We start from the raw sequence: 18,543 nt of genomic DNA, 5'->3' as shown, positions 1-18,543 counted from the left end.
GGAGACCTCATGAGGAGGAGACCTTTGAGCAAAGGCTTAGAGGAGGTGATAGAGTTAGTAGTGTAGGAAAATTGTGGTTGATGACTTCCAAGTTGCAAATTCTCCTCTAGGGGAGGAGAGTTCCTGGTGCCTGTGAGGGATGTCCAGGTGGCCGGCAAGGCTGGGGCAGAAAGAAGGCAGAGGACAGATGGCGGGGAGAGGGTGTAGAAGTTGGGAGGAAGAGGAGATCCTAGCAAAGTGGACTTCGGAGGAGCAGCCAGTGGGGTGAGAGAAAGACCAACAGAAAGCAGAAGTCAAGTTGAGAAAGCGAATAGGGGATTGAGAGTGATCAGTTCTACTCAATGCCACTGATGGGTTGAGATGAGCACTGAGAATTGATCACTGGGTGTAGTCTTGGATTACTGATGACTTTGATGAGCAGTTTTAGCAGAGTGGTGGGAGTGAGGAGGTTTAAGAGAGAACTGGAAGAGAAGAATTGGAGTGAGTAGAAGCAACCATTTTAGGCATTTTTTCCTGCAAAAGAAAGCAAAGAAATGGGCAGGAGGTGGCAGAGAAAATAGATCTAAGGGAAGGTTTTCTTGGGGAGAGAAAAATAACAGCATGCGTATATGCCGATTGGAATGATTTGTGTAGAAAGCCTAAGTGTAGCGGTCTCCACACGGAGTTCCTAGCAGTATCTAGACCCACCATGAATTTCTATACCAAAAGTTTCCTACATACAATTTGTTTGCTCCTTTCTTCCTATTTAATTCAATTTCCTTCAACAATATATTGAGACAGCCCCACTTTCCCAGGTCACTGTATTTCTGCTTCTTGACTACCTGTTTCTATTCTCATGAAAGGAGAGGTGAACTTTTTCATAAGAAATTATAGTAGCATGAAAAATTCTTATTGTCTATTACCATCAGTGAATATAAAAGGCGCAGAAAATTCCCACTATACACACACAAAAACACAATGTTGTAATTATGAAGGAAAATTATTTAGCCTATGCATGAAATCCAAAACTCAACATAAATATCAAAATTGGCCATCTAATTTTAACTTTGTCAAAATGATTTTTTTTGACAATGTCAGATGTTGCAAATATTGGGCAGAGGCTGTTCTACAAAATATAAATAGCCATCACACCGTCACTATAAGGAATAATTTGGTGATAACAGTGTTTTGGTGTATTAACCTTAAAATTATGTGAGTCATGTGTCTGAACTTTATACTTTTTAATAACTTTAGCTTCAGAGCTGAAAATTAGCAACTGTTCCTATTGAACTGAAAGAAGATGCTTGAATTCTAGCCAGCTCCAGGCAGAATTAGCTGCCAACAAGGCTACCGAAGGCCAGCTTGCCAAAGTTATATTCATTTTCAGAGAGAAAAATTTAAATAGTCAGTTTCTTGACTTCCATTGTTTTCTCATTCTACTTACCTACTTTCCATTGTAGATAAATAATGAAAAGTGTGCTTCACAATGTTGAGATACTCCGAAGTGAGGAAAATTTTGGAGTTGCAGCCAAGTATATAAACTCTTCTTTCTACAAAACAGCATTACATTAGTGAATGGGAAATTATCTGTGTTTTAATGGACCTTCACCGTACCTTTTGGAAGGATAAAAGTTGAAAATTTGTGAAGATGTGTGTGTATCTGGAGGGGAGAGAATGCCAAGAGCTTAGTAAAGATAAAGCTATTAATTTGGAAGTCGTCATAATGTTTTATGATGATTAGAAATGGTTGTACATGTGACTGGCAGACAGAAAAAGATGTGCTTTTGATTAATAGGAACATCAGCATATGTAGGGGTTGTTCCAACTTTTATTTTTACGAGCTGATGCATGCGTGGGACTTCAATTCTGATTGCTAAAAGTTGACACCTGACTCCATAGATTATTTGCTTTGCAACTTTGGTCAGGTGACTTCACTTCTCCATGTCTGTTTTCTCATCAGTAAAAATAAATAGTGATTAAATAATTAGTGATTAAATTAGGTAATACTTGTGAATTCAGCACAGTGCCTAACACAATGCAAGCATTCATTAACTGTGAGCAATTATTATCAGTCCTGTACATAGCCTAATCTTAATTAATTGATCATCCGAATTATTAGCATAATGTAGAACAATCACAAAAACACACTCTTGAGCCTGTAAGAGAGCGAGCTCGACTTGGAAGGAAGAAAATCCACGAGCTCCTTTTAAATCTCAGAACACGTGCTGTTTCCCGTAATGTGACGTTTACTGACAACAACTTAAATGTCACTCTTAATTAAAGAAATCAAACACGGGGAAGGAGTTTTCCTGTGGGGCCATGCCATATAAATGAAGGAGATGCATATTCTAGGTGGTCTTGAGTATGTATCACATGTAGAGTGAGAGAAAAAGAGAGGAGGAAGAGAGGAGAGAGAGAGAGATCGAGAAAGCTTAAATAAATCTTCCAGAAAAGGTAGAATATTAGCTACACTGACCTCTTTTCAATTCCTCAAACATGCTAAATATTTCTTATCCTCAGGGCCTCAGCATGTGTTGTTCGCTCTGCCTGGATATCTCTTTTCTCAATGCATTCCAGGGCTGACTTTTTCTTTTATCCTTGGGGTTTCAACTTGGTGTCATCTCAGACTGTCATCTTATCACTGTGACTAAAATACCATCCCTCTCCCCATCATTGGACTATTGCAGCCTGTTTTATGTCTTTCACAGCCATTTCCTCCTACCTTTTAATAACAAATCAGTCTCCTTCACTGAAATATTAAGCTCCATGACAGAAAGGAAGTTTTAATCTTCTTCACCATCATATTTTCAGGATTTAGTTTACAGTTATAACACAAAGTTTCAAAGTAGTAACTGTTCAATAATTGCATGCAGTTTTTGCTTTTTTGTTTTTTTGTTTTTTTTGGTAAAATTTACTCTCTTCATTAGTATGTACCATAGCTACATAAAAGCTTACAGATTTTCCTATTCTCTTGAGATAATTGAAGCTAACATTTGAGCTTTTACATAATCACAAAAGTATCACACAAGGATGACCTTGTAAAGATTTATTACCATCACCTCAATTACTGTTTTGACATTAAGCCAAATGATAGGCCCATCACATTTGAGATTTTCTTTATCGTATAAATTTGCATAGTAATTACATGCCATTTGCAAACTAAAGTATACAATATTTATGAAAATGTGCTTTATCTCCGCACCCTATATCATTTTTGAATTTTTAGAGTTAGGATTCTCTCATTATCCATAAATGGTTTATGGTTTTGTTTATGCAGAAGCTCATCAAGCCGGGGATAACAATTCAGATTTCTTAGATCTAGATGGCATCACAGAACAAAAGTTAATTCTTCTAAGCTGTAAAAAGAGATGACGACAATATGAAAAAATGAATGAATTATCACCCCCTGCTAACAGACAATACAAGAAAGGACCCATTCTACTCGGTCCTTGTCCTTAAAAGTCTACTCCATTTTTTAAAAATTTTATTTTAAAAGATGTGGGCATGACCAGTAGGCAGTGGGATCTCTGTCCCATGGCAGGTTTGGAAGAAATAATCGAAGTCAAATTTGTCATTGGATTAGCACAGTCCTATACATGATGAGGTGGTTTGAAGTCTTGAGGATGTTCTTGGGATATAGCTTTGTCTAGAATCAGGGTGGGCTTGGGATACCATGAGAAATTGATGTTATTCAAGAACATTGCTTTAGACTTCTGTAGGAAGATTTCCTACAGACATAGATGTCACAATTTGGGATCCAAGATGCCACTTTCAGATAGGCTTACAATTCGTATCCTTTCAGGTTTAAAAGAGAAAATACAGGAATGCTCAAGAAAACTGATGTTGAAAATATACATGACTAGTAGAGTACAACATCAAAAAAACAAGCTTCATCAATACAAATCAAATGTCTTAAAGGAATAGGGTGACATTGGTTTTATTGTGCAAAGATTTGACAAAATATCAGAAAAAGAAATTAAAGAAGAGATAAAAGCTAAGTTAATCTGCTTAAATGGAATTTTCCTATAAGCAAAGAACACATATTTAGAGTGAGGGTTCTGAGGATAAAAGTAGAAGATGCTGGGATGAACGATTGATAATTAGGTGCAAGTTACATTCTAGAATTATACCATTAGGAGTGCAAATATTAAGATGTAAAAAAGAAAATATGAGCAGCTGAAAATGTGATGTACTTACAAGGACAAATACTGCAGAAGACCAGCTAATCACATTACAGGAATGGTAAAGATCAAGGGTACATCCTGTAATGAACCTATTCTGGAGTTAGGGAAATGACTGCCAGCTGTTCCTGATTGAAGACTACTTGAGGCACAATGACCCAGAAAATCCATATGGTACCAAAGGCAAAAGCTTAATTAGATATATCACTTCTAACTGCATAAATCCACACTCCCAGAAGGAGGGAGATTAATTGTAAGGCGTATGTCAGGAGGGTGACTTTCAAAAATGCAACAGCTCTGGAGATTGAAACATGCTACTGTCGAACAGTGGTTATCTTTGGGTGGGAAATTTAAGGCAATGGTTTTTTGTCCCTCTCTTTTGACACCGGGTACCTATAATTTCTGCAATGAAAAATATTTTGAAAGTGTATACTATTATGGATAAAAGGAATCAAAGTAATCTGGCTCCTTCTCTAAGCTACTTTAAAGATCAGTTCATTGTCACATCCCATATCAAAAAATAGTCAAAGGTTAGGAAGTTGTTGCAAATGTTCAAAAGATCATTGCCAAAAGTCAATGAAGAATTTTTTTTTTTTTTTTTTAGCCGTGTAACTATTTAAGCCTGGAAACCAGTCTCAAAATGACTTGTGCGATGCAAGAGCTACATCTGATTATTAGCAAAGTTCTTTCAAAATCTCATTTAAAAGGGAATGAGATCACACAAAATTATGTGTGTGGTATGCCATCTCTCCCAGTATGTACTTCCTGTCATTTTGGGGTTCTTGATGACAAAAACTTTGTATCTTCACCGAGGTGTTGCCTGAACCTTTAGTGGGGTGATTGGTTCTAAAATGCCAAGACTGGTGACAATGGGGACCAACAAAGGGTGTAATTGTGCTTCGTGGTACTACCAATGCTTTAAGAAGCCCTCTGGAAAAATTAGGAATCCCCTAGCATGTGTCTCTCCGTTGAAAGACTCATTATTCCCTTGTAAATTTTGCTTGAACAAAAAGTTGCAATGCATGTCTATCCTTCATGCATTTTACATTCCCTTTGTAACAATAAGCCATCCATTTATTAATTTATTTCATGATACTGCAATTAAAGTATAGTTGATCTCTTTTATGCTGAAGCCCCTATCCTACATATTTTCTAGCATTTAGGTTATGAAGATTGGTATTAGCCCAGAGTCGGAGGGAAGAAGATTTCTTTAAAAAAACACCTTTTTATTTCATTTACATGAGACTTTACAAAATAATATCCCTCCACATTCCAATAAATGCAGTTTGGAATGCAGCAAAAGAAATTTTATGTTAACTGTAAGAAATCTGAAAGTGTGTATTTCTTCATTGGTAAACTTAAAAAAAATGTAATTTCATTGGGACAGGAAATTACTGACTTCGTAGTATCTTTCGTTCTCAAGCCCCTGTCACCTTATCTGCAAGCAGGGTTTGGACTCGATTATTCTGTGAGTTTTAACTTAAGGTAATAAATCAACCAAGCTTTGAAATTTCTTCGTAAGTATTGTAACAATTCACACTGCTATTTATGCCAGTGGCTTTATCTCAAATGGTAGTTTCTCAGTTGGAGAAGCAGTTCAAAGTCATTTTGAGCTCAGTTAATCTCATGGCTTTATAGAGCTGTGATTACTTTCATGTCCTTATTAAATGGCCAAATCTCCCTCTTGCATCTTGTTAGGGAAGTCACAGACAACAAAGAACTGTATTATATCCGATGAGCATTATTTGATTTAGGCTGTGCCATATTGCGTATGATATTTATTGTCTGTGAATTGCTTTATGGCATAGGATATACTTTCTGTAGCAGGTAATGAATGGAAAGGGATTATTAAATGAGAAGATGACGTGCTTTGTTTTGGAGAGACTGTCTCATCTGAAACAGAAACAAACATACCGCGGGCCCGGTTACTATAGAACCGAAAAGACCTTTCCAGCTGTTTACACTTCGGATGTAAAAGGGCAATTTGACATAGACTAACAGGGTGATGTGAGCATCTGCGTAAAAAGGCTACATATGGAGCATGCCCAGTGCGGAGTACGTCCTCCTCCCTCTCCCTCCCCCGCCCCCTCGAGATCTCCAAAGATAAGGCTTGAACTTTGCACTCGCAAATGTCACTGCATACGTTTTTGCACTAGTTTTTTTTTTTTTTTTCTTTTAAAGGCTCTCTTACAACTAATTTCCTTTAACAATGCGAGGGCAAGGAAGAGAATGTTGAGGGTTATAAGATGCATTAAGTTTAGAACGAGTTGATACCGGTCTTTGAATGCACTTGAAGTGTTCTTTATGTTTAAAGCGATATAAAGCATTCGAGTGTGTGTTTTCCGCCCCCCTGGAATGGGAAAATAAGAATCTCCTTGGACGGGAGTCCTCCGGGGCAGGGAGTGAAAGCCCCGGAGGCAGAAAGGGACGAGAAGAGGGGCTTGCCCAGAGCATGGATTGGAAGGGAGCTCGGGCTCTCCAGGGCTCAGCGCGCACTGAGAACCTGCGCCCCGGGCTGCAGCTGCGGACGATACAGGCGCTGTCTGGCTCATGAAGGCCACCTGGATTAGGCTTCTGAAAAGAGCCAAGGGAGGAAGGCTGAAGAATTCTGACATCTGTGTAAGCGCAGGGGCTTTCTTTGGGGGAGACGTTTGTTTTGTCTTTTGCTCTTCCGTTGTTGTAGTGAATGCAGGTACAGGGGGTGGATTGACTGAGTTCATCCGATCACGATTGCAGGAGAGGGAGCTAGGGAGATTCCTATCATTTTTTTGTGCTTTATTGCCAGATGAGCTATCCCAGGCAGGTGTTTTCTGTACAGCTTCTATGAAATCTATGTAAAGGGATTTTTAAAATGTGTTGCTGGAAGATGGAGCGAAGTTAGCTGCTAGTGTCTTACAGTTTTGTCGGAGAAGGTAGCAGGTGTACAAAAAGACATAAAAGGTTTCTGAAGATGAAAGTGGGAGTCGTATCATGGTAGTGACATTTTGGAGAGTTCAAGTTTATACCTCATTAGACTTTTCTTTCATGTTTTTATCAGGCTTAATGTCTTCCTAATTTTCAATACTTGCTTTAGCATGTGGAATGTTCTTGAAGCTATCCTTGAAACCCATGGGTGCCCTTCAGCTCTGCACTGCACCACCGAGCTGGTTTAATTATAAAGAAACTTGTTCTGGCTTTCAGAAAGGGGAGTTTTTGGAATATAAGGCTTGGGAAGGAATGGCAACTATCAGTAGACACAACTATCCTAGTGAACAAATGGTCTGCAAACCACATTTTCTAGATGGGTTGCTGCAAAATGGGTTATTTTCTTCTCTTTTCAGGAATGTATAGAATCATTCTGGAAACTCACTGCCATGTTGATGAGACATTTCCAGTGCAAACATCATAGATAGAATCTATTTTAAAATGTACATTTTCCTCTCCAGGGTTCGGCAGACTCCTACACCAGCCGTCCATCCGATTCCGATGTATCTCTGGAGGAGGACCGGGAGGCGGTGCGCAGAGAAGCTGAGCGGCAGGCCCAGGCACAGTTGGAAAAAGCAAAGGTAAGACCGTTTCTTCCCTGCCGAGATCGTTCTTTGCAAGTTGTGCTGTGCAGGTGATGGACCACCTGTGGAAGTTTCCCCTAAAGCTTACGTTTGGTCTATTAGAGTATTCCACTGTCTGGTTTAAAAAAGAAATGGAGCATGTTTTCTTCCCTTAATAGAAAAAGGAAGTGTGGTATCTAAGAGTGGTCTTTACTTTTGTGTTGTTTTGTAAGCCAAATAATTTGTTTCCATGGGTGGATGGCTTATGTGGTCACACCCAGAAAGATCCCTAAATGTATAAAGAGGAAAAATTGCATCCAAGATCAAGATAGTTTACATCATTTTCCCAATAAACCATATCTCTGTTTAAAAAACAAATTCTTAGACTCAAAATCTTTCCCCCAAATTTTGCTCCATAGGTATTTTACAATGTCATCTTCTTATTTAAAATACCGATCACATTATGCTTTTCAAAAATAAAGCAACAAAGAATTTTATTGATTTAAAAAAGTTTCTTTCCTTGGAATACTTTTTTCTCCATTTCATCATCATAAAGTGTGTATACATAGAGGAAACCAGATATGAAATATATAATTACAGGATTTATCTCAGGCTGTTTCATTTCACTAATTGTAATGATTTGAATTCTTTTTTCCATGTGGTCATTTGAACAGCAGCTATTTCTAAATCCTAGATTGTCCTCCAACTTTAAGGTGGCTTGGTTTGTGGGATACTCGATAGCTTCCGAATGAACATATTTTAGCCTGGTTGTTGGTTTTCTTTTGAAAAAATTACTGCTTTGAAGAAGAGTAAATGCTGTGTTGATCTTGCTAGAAAAATCAGGGTAGTGTTTCTGCTGGCTGCTTCATCTCTGAGATGAGTAAAATCTATGTTGCTATGGGAATCGTGGCTTGGAGATTCTGGTTTGAATGCCTGGACAGCCCTTATGTAATATTCATGACCTCTAGCGCAGCTGCCATAGTGGTTCACTAAGGAACTGCCAGGAGACTTTGACTTCTAAAAAGCAGTATTTCCAAATATGAAAACAATGTTCTCATCTCAGCCAGCAGGGAAATCATCTCCAGGTCTGGCAGTCTTAACCATGACACAGCTCATAAACAGCAGGAACAAGGAGGGTTTTGTAACCATGGAAACTGACAATGCAAGATGTGGCCCAGTTGCCATCAACTAATCTGGTCTACCAAAGTTGGCCACTTCAACCATTACGAAGTTGAAATTAAATGATGAGAAACATTAAATAATGAATGTATGACTAGTGAAGTTAATTGTTGCAAGTTTACACTATAGTTAATATAGGTTGCAGTTGAGAATCTGAATTCTACATTCTATATTTTGCACTGTGTGTAAAGAAAAGTAAAAAAAAAAAAAAAACCCAAAAACCCCAAAAACAAAAACTTTGTATTTCAGAGTAGAAGATTATTCCATATGCAACTAATTTATTCAGTAATTTTCACATACCAAAATTAAACAGTTTCTCAGATTCATGTCTTACCATCATACAACCCAGTGTATTGTAGGTTTGTTTTTCAAAGTCTTTAGTTACCTGATTGGGACATTTTTGTCAAAAGTCATGAGTTAAGGGATATTGCTGCAAAGAACTTTTAAATATCTCTCAACCTACCATGGATCAAAATGTTGATCCTAAAGCAAACCAGTTATATATGACTTGTCAGCCTAAAAAATGTATAGTTACAAATGATGTAGAAGATGAAACAAAATGAGAATTTAAAACTAAGGCAAAATCATTGAAGTGTTTAATGAAAATAACTTATATTCATTTTTTTCCTTCAGAATTAGGTCAATATCTTAAAACTTTGATGTAGTAAAATGAGTTACACTAGAATAAGTGAGAATTTGAATATGTTCCGAAAGAAGATAGGAACTAGGATTTAATTTTACTTTATACTAAAATTATGATATAATTGGTCTGGGTTTATTAATTGCAATATCCTTGAAGAAAGAATGCAAAACAGGGATTTTAGAAGACTAGTTCTTTATTAGGTTATTTTTATCCATTCCCTTTTGCCAGATATCATTGTGCCTATGTGAGAGCTATTTCAAAATGGAGACTTAAAGTTTAAAAATACATGAATTCATCATTTAACTTTAAAACTGTTTGTACATCTGTTTTGGAAGAATCAACATTTTCTACATTTATTTTGTAGCCATCAGAGCATCCCTTAAGTAGAAAGACTTTGTAAGTTGGAACTTTTACTCACTTACCTTACAGACCACATATAATGAATCTGTGCAAATGCCGGGAATAGACCTCACAGTGCTTTCAGATCCTGGTCCTATATAAGTATGAACACATTATTCACTAATTACCTTGATAATACTTCTATGAAATAAGGTAATTGGCACATAATTGAAACTGGAGGCACCACCTTTTGAAATTAAGTGACCTACAAATGATTATATAATGAGGCAATCTGTGCAGTCAAGAAAACCCAATATTCTTTGCTATCCCTTTGCTAATGCTTTTCTTAAACTAGTAAACTCTGCAGTGGATAGATCACATGTTAATTTTGATGCCAATAAATATCACTGACATGTCCTTGTTTTTTAACTTGGTGTTTTCTGATTCCAAATGTGTGTTTTGATCTAGTTCAGTTATGGCATACTTTGTGAATCCTGCCTTGTTTCAGTTTGTGCTCTTGGATATTGCTTTAAAGACAAGTAATATATGAATTTAATTTACATTGATCTTTTCTTTAAAAACAACCTTATTGAGACATAATTCACCCATTTGATGATGATTAGTGTTTTCAGAGTTGTGCAACCATCACTATACTCAATTTTAAAACACTTTCCTCGCCCCAAAAGGAAATCTCAAGCCCATTAGCAGTCGCTCTCCATTTTCCCCAATCCCCTCAGCCCTGGAAAACTACTATTCACCTTTCTGTTTCTGTAGATTTGTCTATTCTGGATGTTGCATATGAATGGAATCATTCAGTAGGTGATCTTTTGTGACAGGCTACTTTCGCTTCCGTAATGTTGTTGATGTTCATGCATGCTGTGGCGTGCATCAGTACTTCATTCTTTTTATTGCCAAATAATATTCTGCTGTATGTATATACTACCTTTTATTTATCCATTTATCAGTTGGTGAACATTTGGGTTGTTTCCACCTTTTAGGTATGAATAGCAGCTATTCATAGCAGCTATGAATAGGCTGCTATGAACATTCATGTACAAGTTTTTGCATGGATGTGTTTTCATTTTTCTTTTTTCTTTTTTTTTTTTTTTTGAGACAGAGTCTCACTGTGTTGCCCTGGCTAGAGTGAGTGCCATGGTGTTAACGTAGCTCACAGCAACCTCAGACTCCTGGGCTCAAGCGATCCTTCTGCCTCAGCCTCCCAAGTAGCTGGGACTACAGGCATGCGCCACCATGCCCGGCTAATTTTTTTCTGTATATTTTTAGCTGCCCAATTAATTTCTTTCTATTTTTGGTAGAGACGGGGTCTCGCGCTTGCTCAGGCTGGTCTAGAACTCCTGAGCTCAAACAATCCGCCCACCTCGGCCTCCCAGAGTGCTAGGATTATAGGCGTGAGCCACCGCGCCCGGCCTTCATTTTTCATATGTATGTACCTAGGAGTGAAATTACTGGGTCCTATGATCATCTTTTCTTAATTAAAAGAAGAATTTTCTACTTTTCCCCATTAATCCTCAAAAATGATTCCTTCCATCCTATGTGCAGGGATTCCGAGTTGAGGGAGTCTGGACATGGGAAGATTTGGAGCAGAGATAAGAGATTCAGTGTGATCTTCTTAGTAGAATGGATGAACATTAAATTTTGAACCCATTCTCTCATCATCGAATGTCTACTATATTAAAGCAATTGTACTTGGCACAGTTGGTGGGTAGGAGGATTGCAAGGTCATAGCCGCAAAGAAGACATAGGAAGATTTTTTGGTCTGCAGGAAGCTTCTATTGTTTGTTCAGGGAGGAAAATCATGGTAATAAAAGGTGGAATAGAATACCTTGGAGGGTATGGGGAAGATCTGTGAGTACCCAGAGGAAAAGACTGTACCCTCTGGCAGGAATAGAAAAATCCTTCCTGGAGAAGGTGGTGGCTTAAAAGTAGACCTTACAGGATGGATGGATGAAGTTTAGTTTCTGGAGTACAAAGTGGGGAGTGGCGAAGAGGGAAATGTCTCCTGGGCCGTGGGGATACAGTGTATCTAAAAGTCAGTGTAAGTAAAGGCTTGGCAGCAAGAAAACATAGAACCTTCCAAAGAAAGGTTAGTTTCTCCAGATCTTGCCAGCTTGAAAATGTTTTTATTCCACCTTCACATTTAATTAATAGCTTGGTTGGGTATAAAAGAATGGAAAACATTTTGCCTCAGATTTGTAAAGATATTACTTTGTGATCTTCTAGCATATAGCCCTGTCATAATTATTGTCAATGACATTCCATCTTGAAACGTGACTTTTGTTTTTTTAATTCTCTCTAATATTTTGAAAATTGTTCTTCCTTTGGTATTTTGACATTTTGACATGATGTGGCTTGGTCTTTTGTCTATTGTGCTTGGCTTCTCATATGTTCGTTGCGAAGGCCCGGTCACTTTAGTTCTGGAAATTGTCTTATTTTTTCTTTGATAATTTCTTCCCCTTTATTTTCTCTTTCCGTGGCTCTCTGGTGGGTTAATATTTGATTAGTGAATCCCTTTGTATTTGTTTTTCTCTGCTATCTCTCTAACTTTTTGTTCTGAGTTTTTCTGAACTTCTAACCTGTCTACTGAAATTATTTATGTCAAAATTTATAATTTCCAAGAGCTTTCTTCTTTTCTCTTTATAGCTTCCTGTTCTTATTCCATGGCCATAACGTCTTATATCTCTTACGACATGATCATTATTTTTTAGTTTTCTGTGCAGTCACTGTTTTTAAAGCTTTTTTAAATATTTAATTTTATTTTTCACATACTAGAGACTTTTTTCGAATGTTTGGTTTTTGATCATCCATTTATAATTAAGAGGAAGACATTGTAAAGCTGATTAGAAGTGCTGAGTGTGATGGCAAAGCTTCTTGACTGGTGGTCTTTTGTAGGGTAATTGTAGAGGACCCCAGATAATAACTGGGGGAGGGGAGGGGAGGGATTTTCCTTCCATCTGGTCAGTGTTCCCAGAGAGGAGTCTCCCAATCTGCTTGGACATACTGGACTGGTCAGAAAGTTTCTGGCAGCTGTTCAGGAATGGTGGCTGGAGCGTGATCACTTAAGATGTAAATCTTAAAATGATTTAATCTTCCTATTTTTAGTGCATCACTCACCTTTACTCTTGAATGTACCTCCAGTTGTCTCAAATCTCTAGGTCGTCCTCTCCAGAGAGTAAACTTTTGGTCTTCTGGAAGTGAGTGGGGAGAGAAAGTGGCTTGTCTATAGAGACTCTGGAGGGATTCTAATAGCTCTAAATTTCAGTCAGTGCTGTTTTCAGCCCCAGTCATACCTCTGCCTTCAGAGGTACCTGGCACCTCTGATTCCCCCTCCTTGCCAGAGTCCTGTGGCTGCAATCGGCTTTCTCCTGCCTAGCTCTCCAGCCCCAACTCTTGCAGGGAATTTGTGTTCTAACTCTTTCTATTCTGTTAATTACTACTTGTTCATTGCTTTCTCTATTCTATTTTGTGTGTGTGAGTGTGTGTACTCTCATCTTGTTTCCTATTTCTTATACCTGTGGGTTTATATTTTTTCTAAACAAATATTTTCAGGAGGAAGCATATGTTCAGTTGACCATGTTTTATTTCTCAACAAACATACTATACAAGAGAAAAAAATTTTTTTTCTCGTATTTCCTTAGTCCATAAATGCCTAAGGTAGGATTAGGAGAATCCTACCCAGTTGGAAATACTCCCCAAATTAGCCTTTCCAGAAGAAAGAAGGAACATGAATGTGCTTATGTTCCATCAGCCCAAAGATAATTTTTTTATTTCAAAAAAAAACATGTTTAAAAAATACATCCTATGGAGAACATTATGTGGGAGGTAGGAGAGACGGATACACGTAGGTCTGTAATGCGTATGTTCTTAAACCTGCAAGTTATAATGTTGGAAAGAATTCAGAGAACATGTGGCAGATGTTAAACTAGAGGGCTACTCATAGGGGGGAAAAAACTACATTTAACTGGTAAAAAAAAAAAAAAAAAAAAAGCAGGAAAGATATCTCATCATAGAAGCACAAAATATGGCAGACAGTCTTAGGAAAATACTTTAGGCTTAAATTATTTTTTCACAACATGGACTTTTAATGCTGTCTTTCAATTTTTGCACAGAAATAATGTCAGCTCTCTTTTGCCTATGGCAATTACTTTCAAATAGAGGTCGAAAACTGGCTAAATATGTCTAATTTCCAACAGCATGGGCTCGTTTATTGTTCAAACATACATTAGCTTAGATTGCATTTTTCTACCTGTAATAAAAAGTATATGGAAGCCCCTGGACCTGTGTTAGGCTTCTATTGTCCACTGACTCACATTTAAGAGCGGGTAGGTACAGTCACATACACTGGTGCTGTCCTTACTCCACTCACCTCAAATGTTAGTTGACGATAATAGTAATGACAGCAATAATAGCAGCACTTAATGCCCGATTACTGCTCATTACAGACAATTTGAAAGATATAAAAGGCAATGCTTTATGTCTTTTTAACATTTTGAAATACTTTTGAGCACTCATTATACAGAGTGCCTACAGCATGGATGCCTGTACTACCAACAAAATGCTCATGCATTCGCACAGTTTTTGCTTCAGAACAAGCTGGTCTTGACTTAGTGGCTTAAAGTCACCATTTTACTTAGGTTACACTTCTCTCCCATGCGCCTTTGGCTGGCTGGCAGGTTAGCTGGTGTCCAGATGATCTGGGATGGTCTCTTGGATGTGTCTGGACGTTGGCAGCTGTCAGCACGGGTGTCTTGTTCTCCTCTGTGATCTCTCCTCCTCCTACAGGCTGGCGGGGGCTCGTTCCCAGGCATGTCTCAGGGTCACATAAAGAGAGAACTAGCTCCAACAGCTGATAATCAAGTCTCTTCTTGTGTCATGTTTGCTAATGTCCCATCCGTCAAAGCAAGTCACAGGACAAAGCCCGGAGTCGGTGTGGAAGAGAACTATCAAAGGCGTGAATTCAGATAGGGTATATTGCAGTCATTTTATGCAAACCACCTGCCACACTCAGTTTTTTTCTTTGTTACCTCTTTGGAAGAAGAAATGTCTCCATGTCTTATAAAATAAACAGCTCTTTCATACCGTCTGTCCTATTTTTTCCCCTTCTACTGCCAACCTATTGCCTCAGGCTTTCTCCTCCTGTTCCATTTCGTCTGTTTCTTCCCCACTTACTCTTGTACACCAGGAAACTGATTTCTGTCTCATTCTCTTTACTGATGGTCTCTACTGATTTTCTAATCACCAAGTCCACTGAGCTTTTAACAAACCTTTCCTTGCCTTCCCTGCAAGCCTCAACTTGGTTTTCATCTCTGATAAGTCAGTTGTTGTTCTGCAGGTGCTGACGACAACACAAAGCCACCTTCCCTGCCATGCTGGTGGGCCCTGTTCAGTCTCTTCTGCTTTTAGTTCTCCCTGATGAAATGCAAAGCACATCCAACCAAATGCTAGGGCCTTGGCCTCCTGTCGTTTGTTGGTTTTCAAACTGTACTCTGCAGAGCCCAGGGTATCCACGGAGTCCTCCAGAGGTCCGGGGATCCCAGCAGGTTGTGGTCTGTGCATTGCACCCGGATTCAGCCAGAGCAGTGCTTTCCCCATGCATTCTATGTACTGGGACTTCCATGTGCATTTTCCACTGAATGTCGAGTTTCACTCCAGAGTGGCCTTGAAACCACTGCCATCTTGCTCTTTACTGCTCATCCTTCTCCAAGCTTCCGCCATCACTTGCTGTTGGTACCTTCGGAGCTGACTTCTCTTTCTAGCGCTGGGATCTCAGCTCTTCCTCTTTTTGGATCTCTGTCTACCTGTTCTGCCACCTGTTTCAAAGTGAGCTCCCCATCTTTTCCTTCAAACCTCTCCTCCTCTGTATTTTCTATTTCTTTCCACATTACCTCCATCCTCCCAAGCTTGAAGACTTAATCCAGGCATCGGCAATTTTTTTTTTTTTTTCTGTAAAGGGTCAGATGGGAAATTCTTCAGGTTTTGTAGGGCCATGTGGTCTCTGTTGCAACTACTGGGTTTGGAGTCCATCTCTGCCCTGGATTCGCTGCCTGACATTTTGATAAATTACACATGAGGCTTAATTTTGTCATGTGTAAAAGGACACTGAGGCCCGCTTCCTAGGGTCTGGTGATAATCGAGCTGGTATATTTCTAGCACAGGGGCCTGGACCCATCTTCTCCTACCCCAGGCCTCTCGGGGTGGCACAGGCAGCTGGAACACACATTTTCATCCCGGAGTTTAGGGTGTAATGAGGAGTCTGTGTGGGGAGTAATCAAACCCATGTCTTTGTTTCCTCTTCAGTTACAAATGGGTGCCATATGCTGTCTAATATGGTCACTGTCATATCAGCATTGTCACTTGCTGGCGAGGGCTGTAAGGTGGCTGCAGGCATGAGTGGGGTGTGACTGGCATTCACACCCCCACTTGATCTCGAAGTGGTCACTGCGACAGGTCTCATTGCATCCCCATCTGTCCCTGTGACCAAGGCACGTGTCCTGGGTCCTGACTTTGAGCTGTGCACTGTACTTCTTAGTCACATGGGTACAGGTCTCTGCCTCGGTTATCAAGAGCGACTTAACTCTCTTGCTCTTCTCCCAGGCTGTTTTCTGAGTAACACCTGAATATCTTACGAATAAATTACACACATCTCTCTCTCCCTTCATGGTTATATTTATCTTGGCACTCTACCTATTAAGCTAGTTTTAACTCTCTTATGGGTAAGACTCACATGTTTTAAAAACAACGTGATACTCTATCCAATTCAATGTTCATTTACATGGATTTATGGATTTTATTAATGGAAGTTCTAGAAGGCTGAGGTTTGCCCACATTTAAAACTGCACTCTTATTTAAGAGCCCTTATAAGGATTGTTAACATAAATACAGACTTCTGGCTATTTCAAAACCATAAATGGATTGGGGAAGAAGGATTATTATAAACTTTGCAGCTCAAGCCTTTTTTTTTTTTTTCGTTAGAGCGCTATAACTGAATATCTTTGTTGTATCATTGTAAACACAGCTATAAATACACGATTCTTCCCTTCCTTTTTCTCTGCCAGATATCAACTGGGAATGACACAAAGACTTTGATGCAGAGCTTAAAATAATCAACCTCTCTCTCTCTTTGTTCTTCTGAGTTTTTGCCCCACCAATGGCTAAACAAAAGATATGGAAAACTGGAGAAAAGTGGAACTTATTTAATGAGCAAACATTTGATGAGCGGTATTATGCTCTTGAGCTAGATGTTCCAGGAGGGGAAACCAAAGATGGATTAGATGTGGTTTTGCCCTTAAGTAGCTCTTGGTCTGGTGGCGAACAGGTGGAACCCAGTCCTGCTGGGGTGGGGAGGGCTGGCAACAGAGAAGGGCAGTTTGGATTATAGATGTCCCCACTGTCATATCGGTGCCTCTCTGGAGACAGAGCCTGCGCTAACCAGCAGTGCGCTTCTCTCTAAGGTTAGCAGGATGGTTGCTAACTGAGGGGTCCAACAAAGGCTATTATTTTGGTTTAATTTTGTTTTAAATTTCACTGAATTCTCAATTTATCTCGAAATAACCACACTGCAGTGTTGTTGTTGTTGTTGTTGTTTTAACCCTCGTAGCCATTTTTAAGTGCACAGTTCAGTAGTATTAAGTATTTCACGTTGTTGTGCAACAGATATCTAGAACTTTTGCATCTCGAAAACTGAAACTCTATACCCGTCTAAACAACTCCCCGTTTCCCTCTCCCTCCAACCCCTGGCAACCACCATCCTTATCTCTGTTTCCTGGATTTTGACTGCTCTAGCTACGTCACGTAGGTAAGTGCATATGGAATTTGTCTTTTTGTGACTGCCTAATCTCGCTCAGAGTAACATCCTCAAGTTTCATCCATGTTGTCCCATGTGACAGAATCTCCTCCTTTTTAAGGTTGAATAATACTTCATTGTATGCATAGACCACATTTCTTTATCCATTCATCTGTTGGTGGATGGTTGGGCTGTTTCCCATTTGGGCTCTTGTGAATAATGCTGTAGAGTATTTAATCTTGGATTTTCTTTCAATGAGCCTGTCAAACAGGCAGTAATTATTGCTTATGCGTGTATAGCGTGTTGGTGTTTAACTTCCCACTGTATTACTCTGCTTGCTCCTTGCAACTACTCAGGGAGGGAGGGAGGCAGATACAGTCACTCCATTTTATAGATGCATAGACTGACGTGGATATTGAAGGTCTTACCCAAGGTCATTGATCTCCCAAGTGGCAGAATTAGGGCAAGGCCCCGAGCTTGTCTCCAAGGCTTCTGTTCTTATGTCCCTTCACCTGATCAAAGAGCCCCTTTTAGAAAGACACAAGCTGAGAATGCACCCAGGTGGCCTCTTCATTTCATGCTTTGCAGAGATTAAAGGAATAAAACTACTTTTTTTTCTTTAACTGTGAAAGCAAAAATAAAGCTGGGGAATATTAAAACAATTTTAAAAGTAAAAACACCATCTGAGGTTTTTTTGTTTTTTTTTTTTCTGTTGAGTCTAGATAGAGTTCACAAGCAAAACACTTTTTTCCCCCATTTTTAAAGTTTAGTTTATGGTTATTATAGCCCTGATTTGAAAGAAGTCCATTTTTACATTTCAACATGATTTCAACAAAAATCTTGAGCTCAAAATTCTTGAATCTATTAAGTTGTTAGTTAAAAGAAGAGCTTCCA

The 18,543-nt window shown here is 38.9% G+C and overlaps 1 protein-coding gene across 9 annotated transcripts in view; it reads left to right on the top strand.

Annotated features, from left to right (window-relative positions):
* CACNB2 (calcium channel, voltage-dependent, beta 2 subunit) overlaps positions 1-18,543 on the top strand; it is a 336,969-nt gene that overhangs the window by 209,484 nt on the left and 108,942 nt on the right. For 7 of the 9 annotated variants that reach the window (XM_012660940.1, XM_012660947.1, XM_012660941.1 and 4 more), the window contains one exon: positions 7,586-7,705. In XM_012660940.1, coding sequence (XP_012516394.1) covers positions 7,586-7,705 — 120 coding nt within the window. Of the gene's footprint in view, positions 1-6,362; positions 6,780-7,585; positions 7,706-18,543 lie in introns of those variants that run through there. The other 2 variants (XM_012660944.1, XM_012660946.1) reach the window with 2 other exon arrangements.

Source organism: Propithecus coquereli, unplaced genomic scaffold (assembly GCF_000956105.1).
Source record: "Propithecus coquereli isolate 6110/MARCELLA unplaced genomic scaffold, Pcoq_1.0 Scaffold69, whole genome shotgun sequence".
Lineage (NCBI taxonomy): Eukaryota > Metazoa > Chordata > Mammalia > Primates > Indriidae > Propithecus > Propithecus coquereli.
The sequence above is the reverse complement of the archived record's forward strand: the minus strand, read 5'-3'. Positions and strand labels throughout refer to the sequence as shown.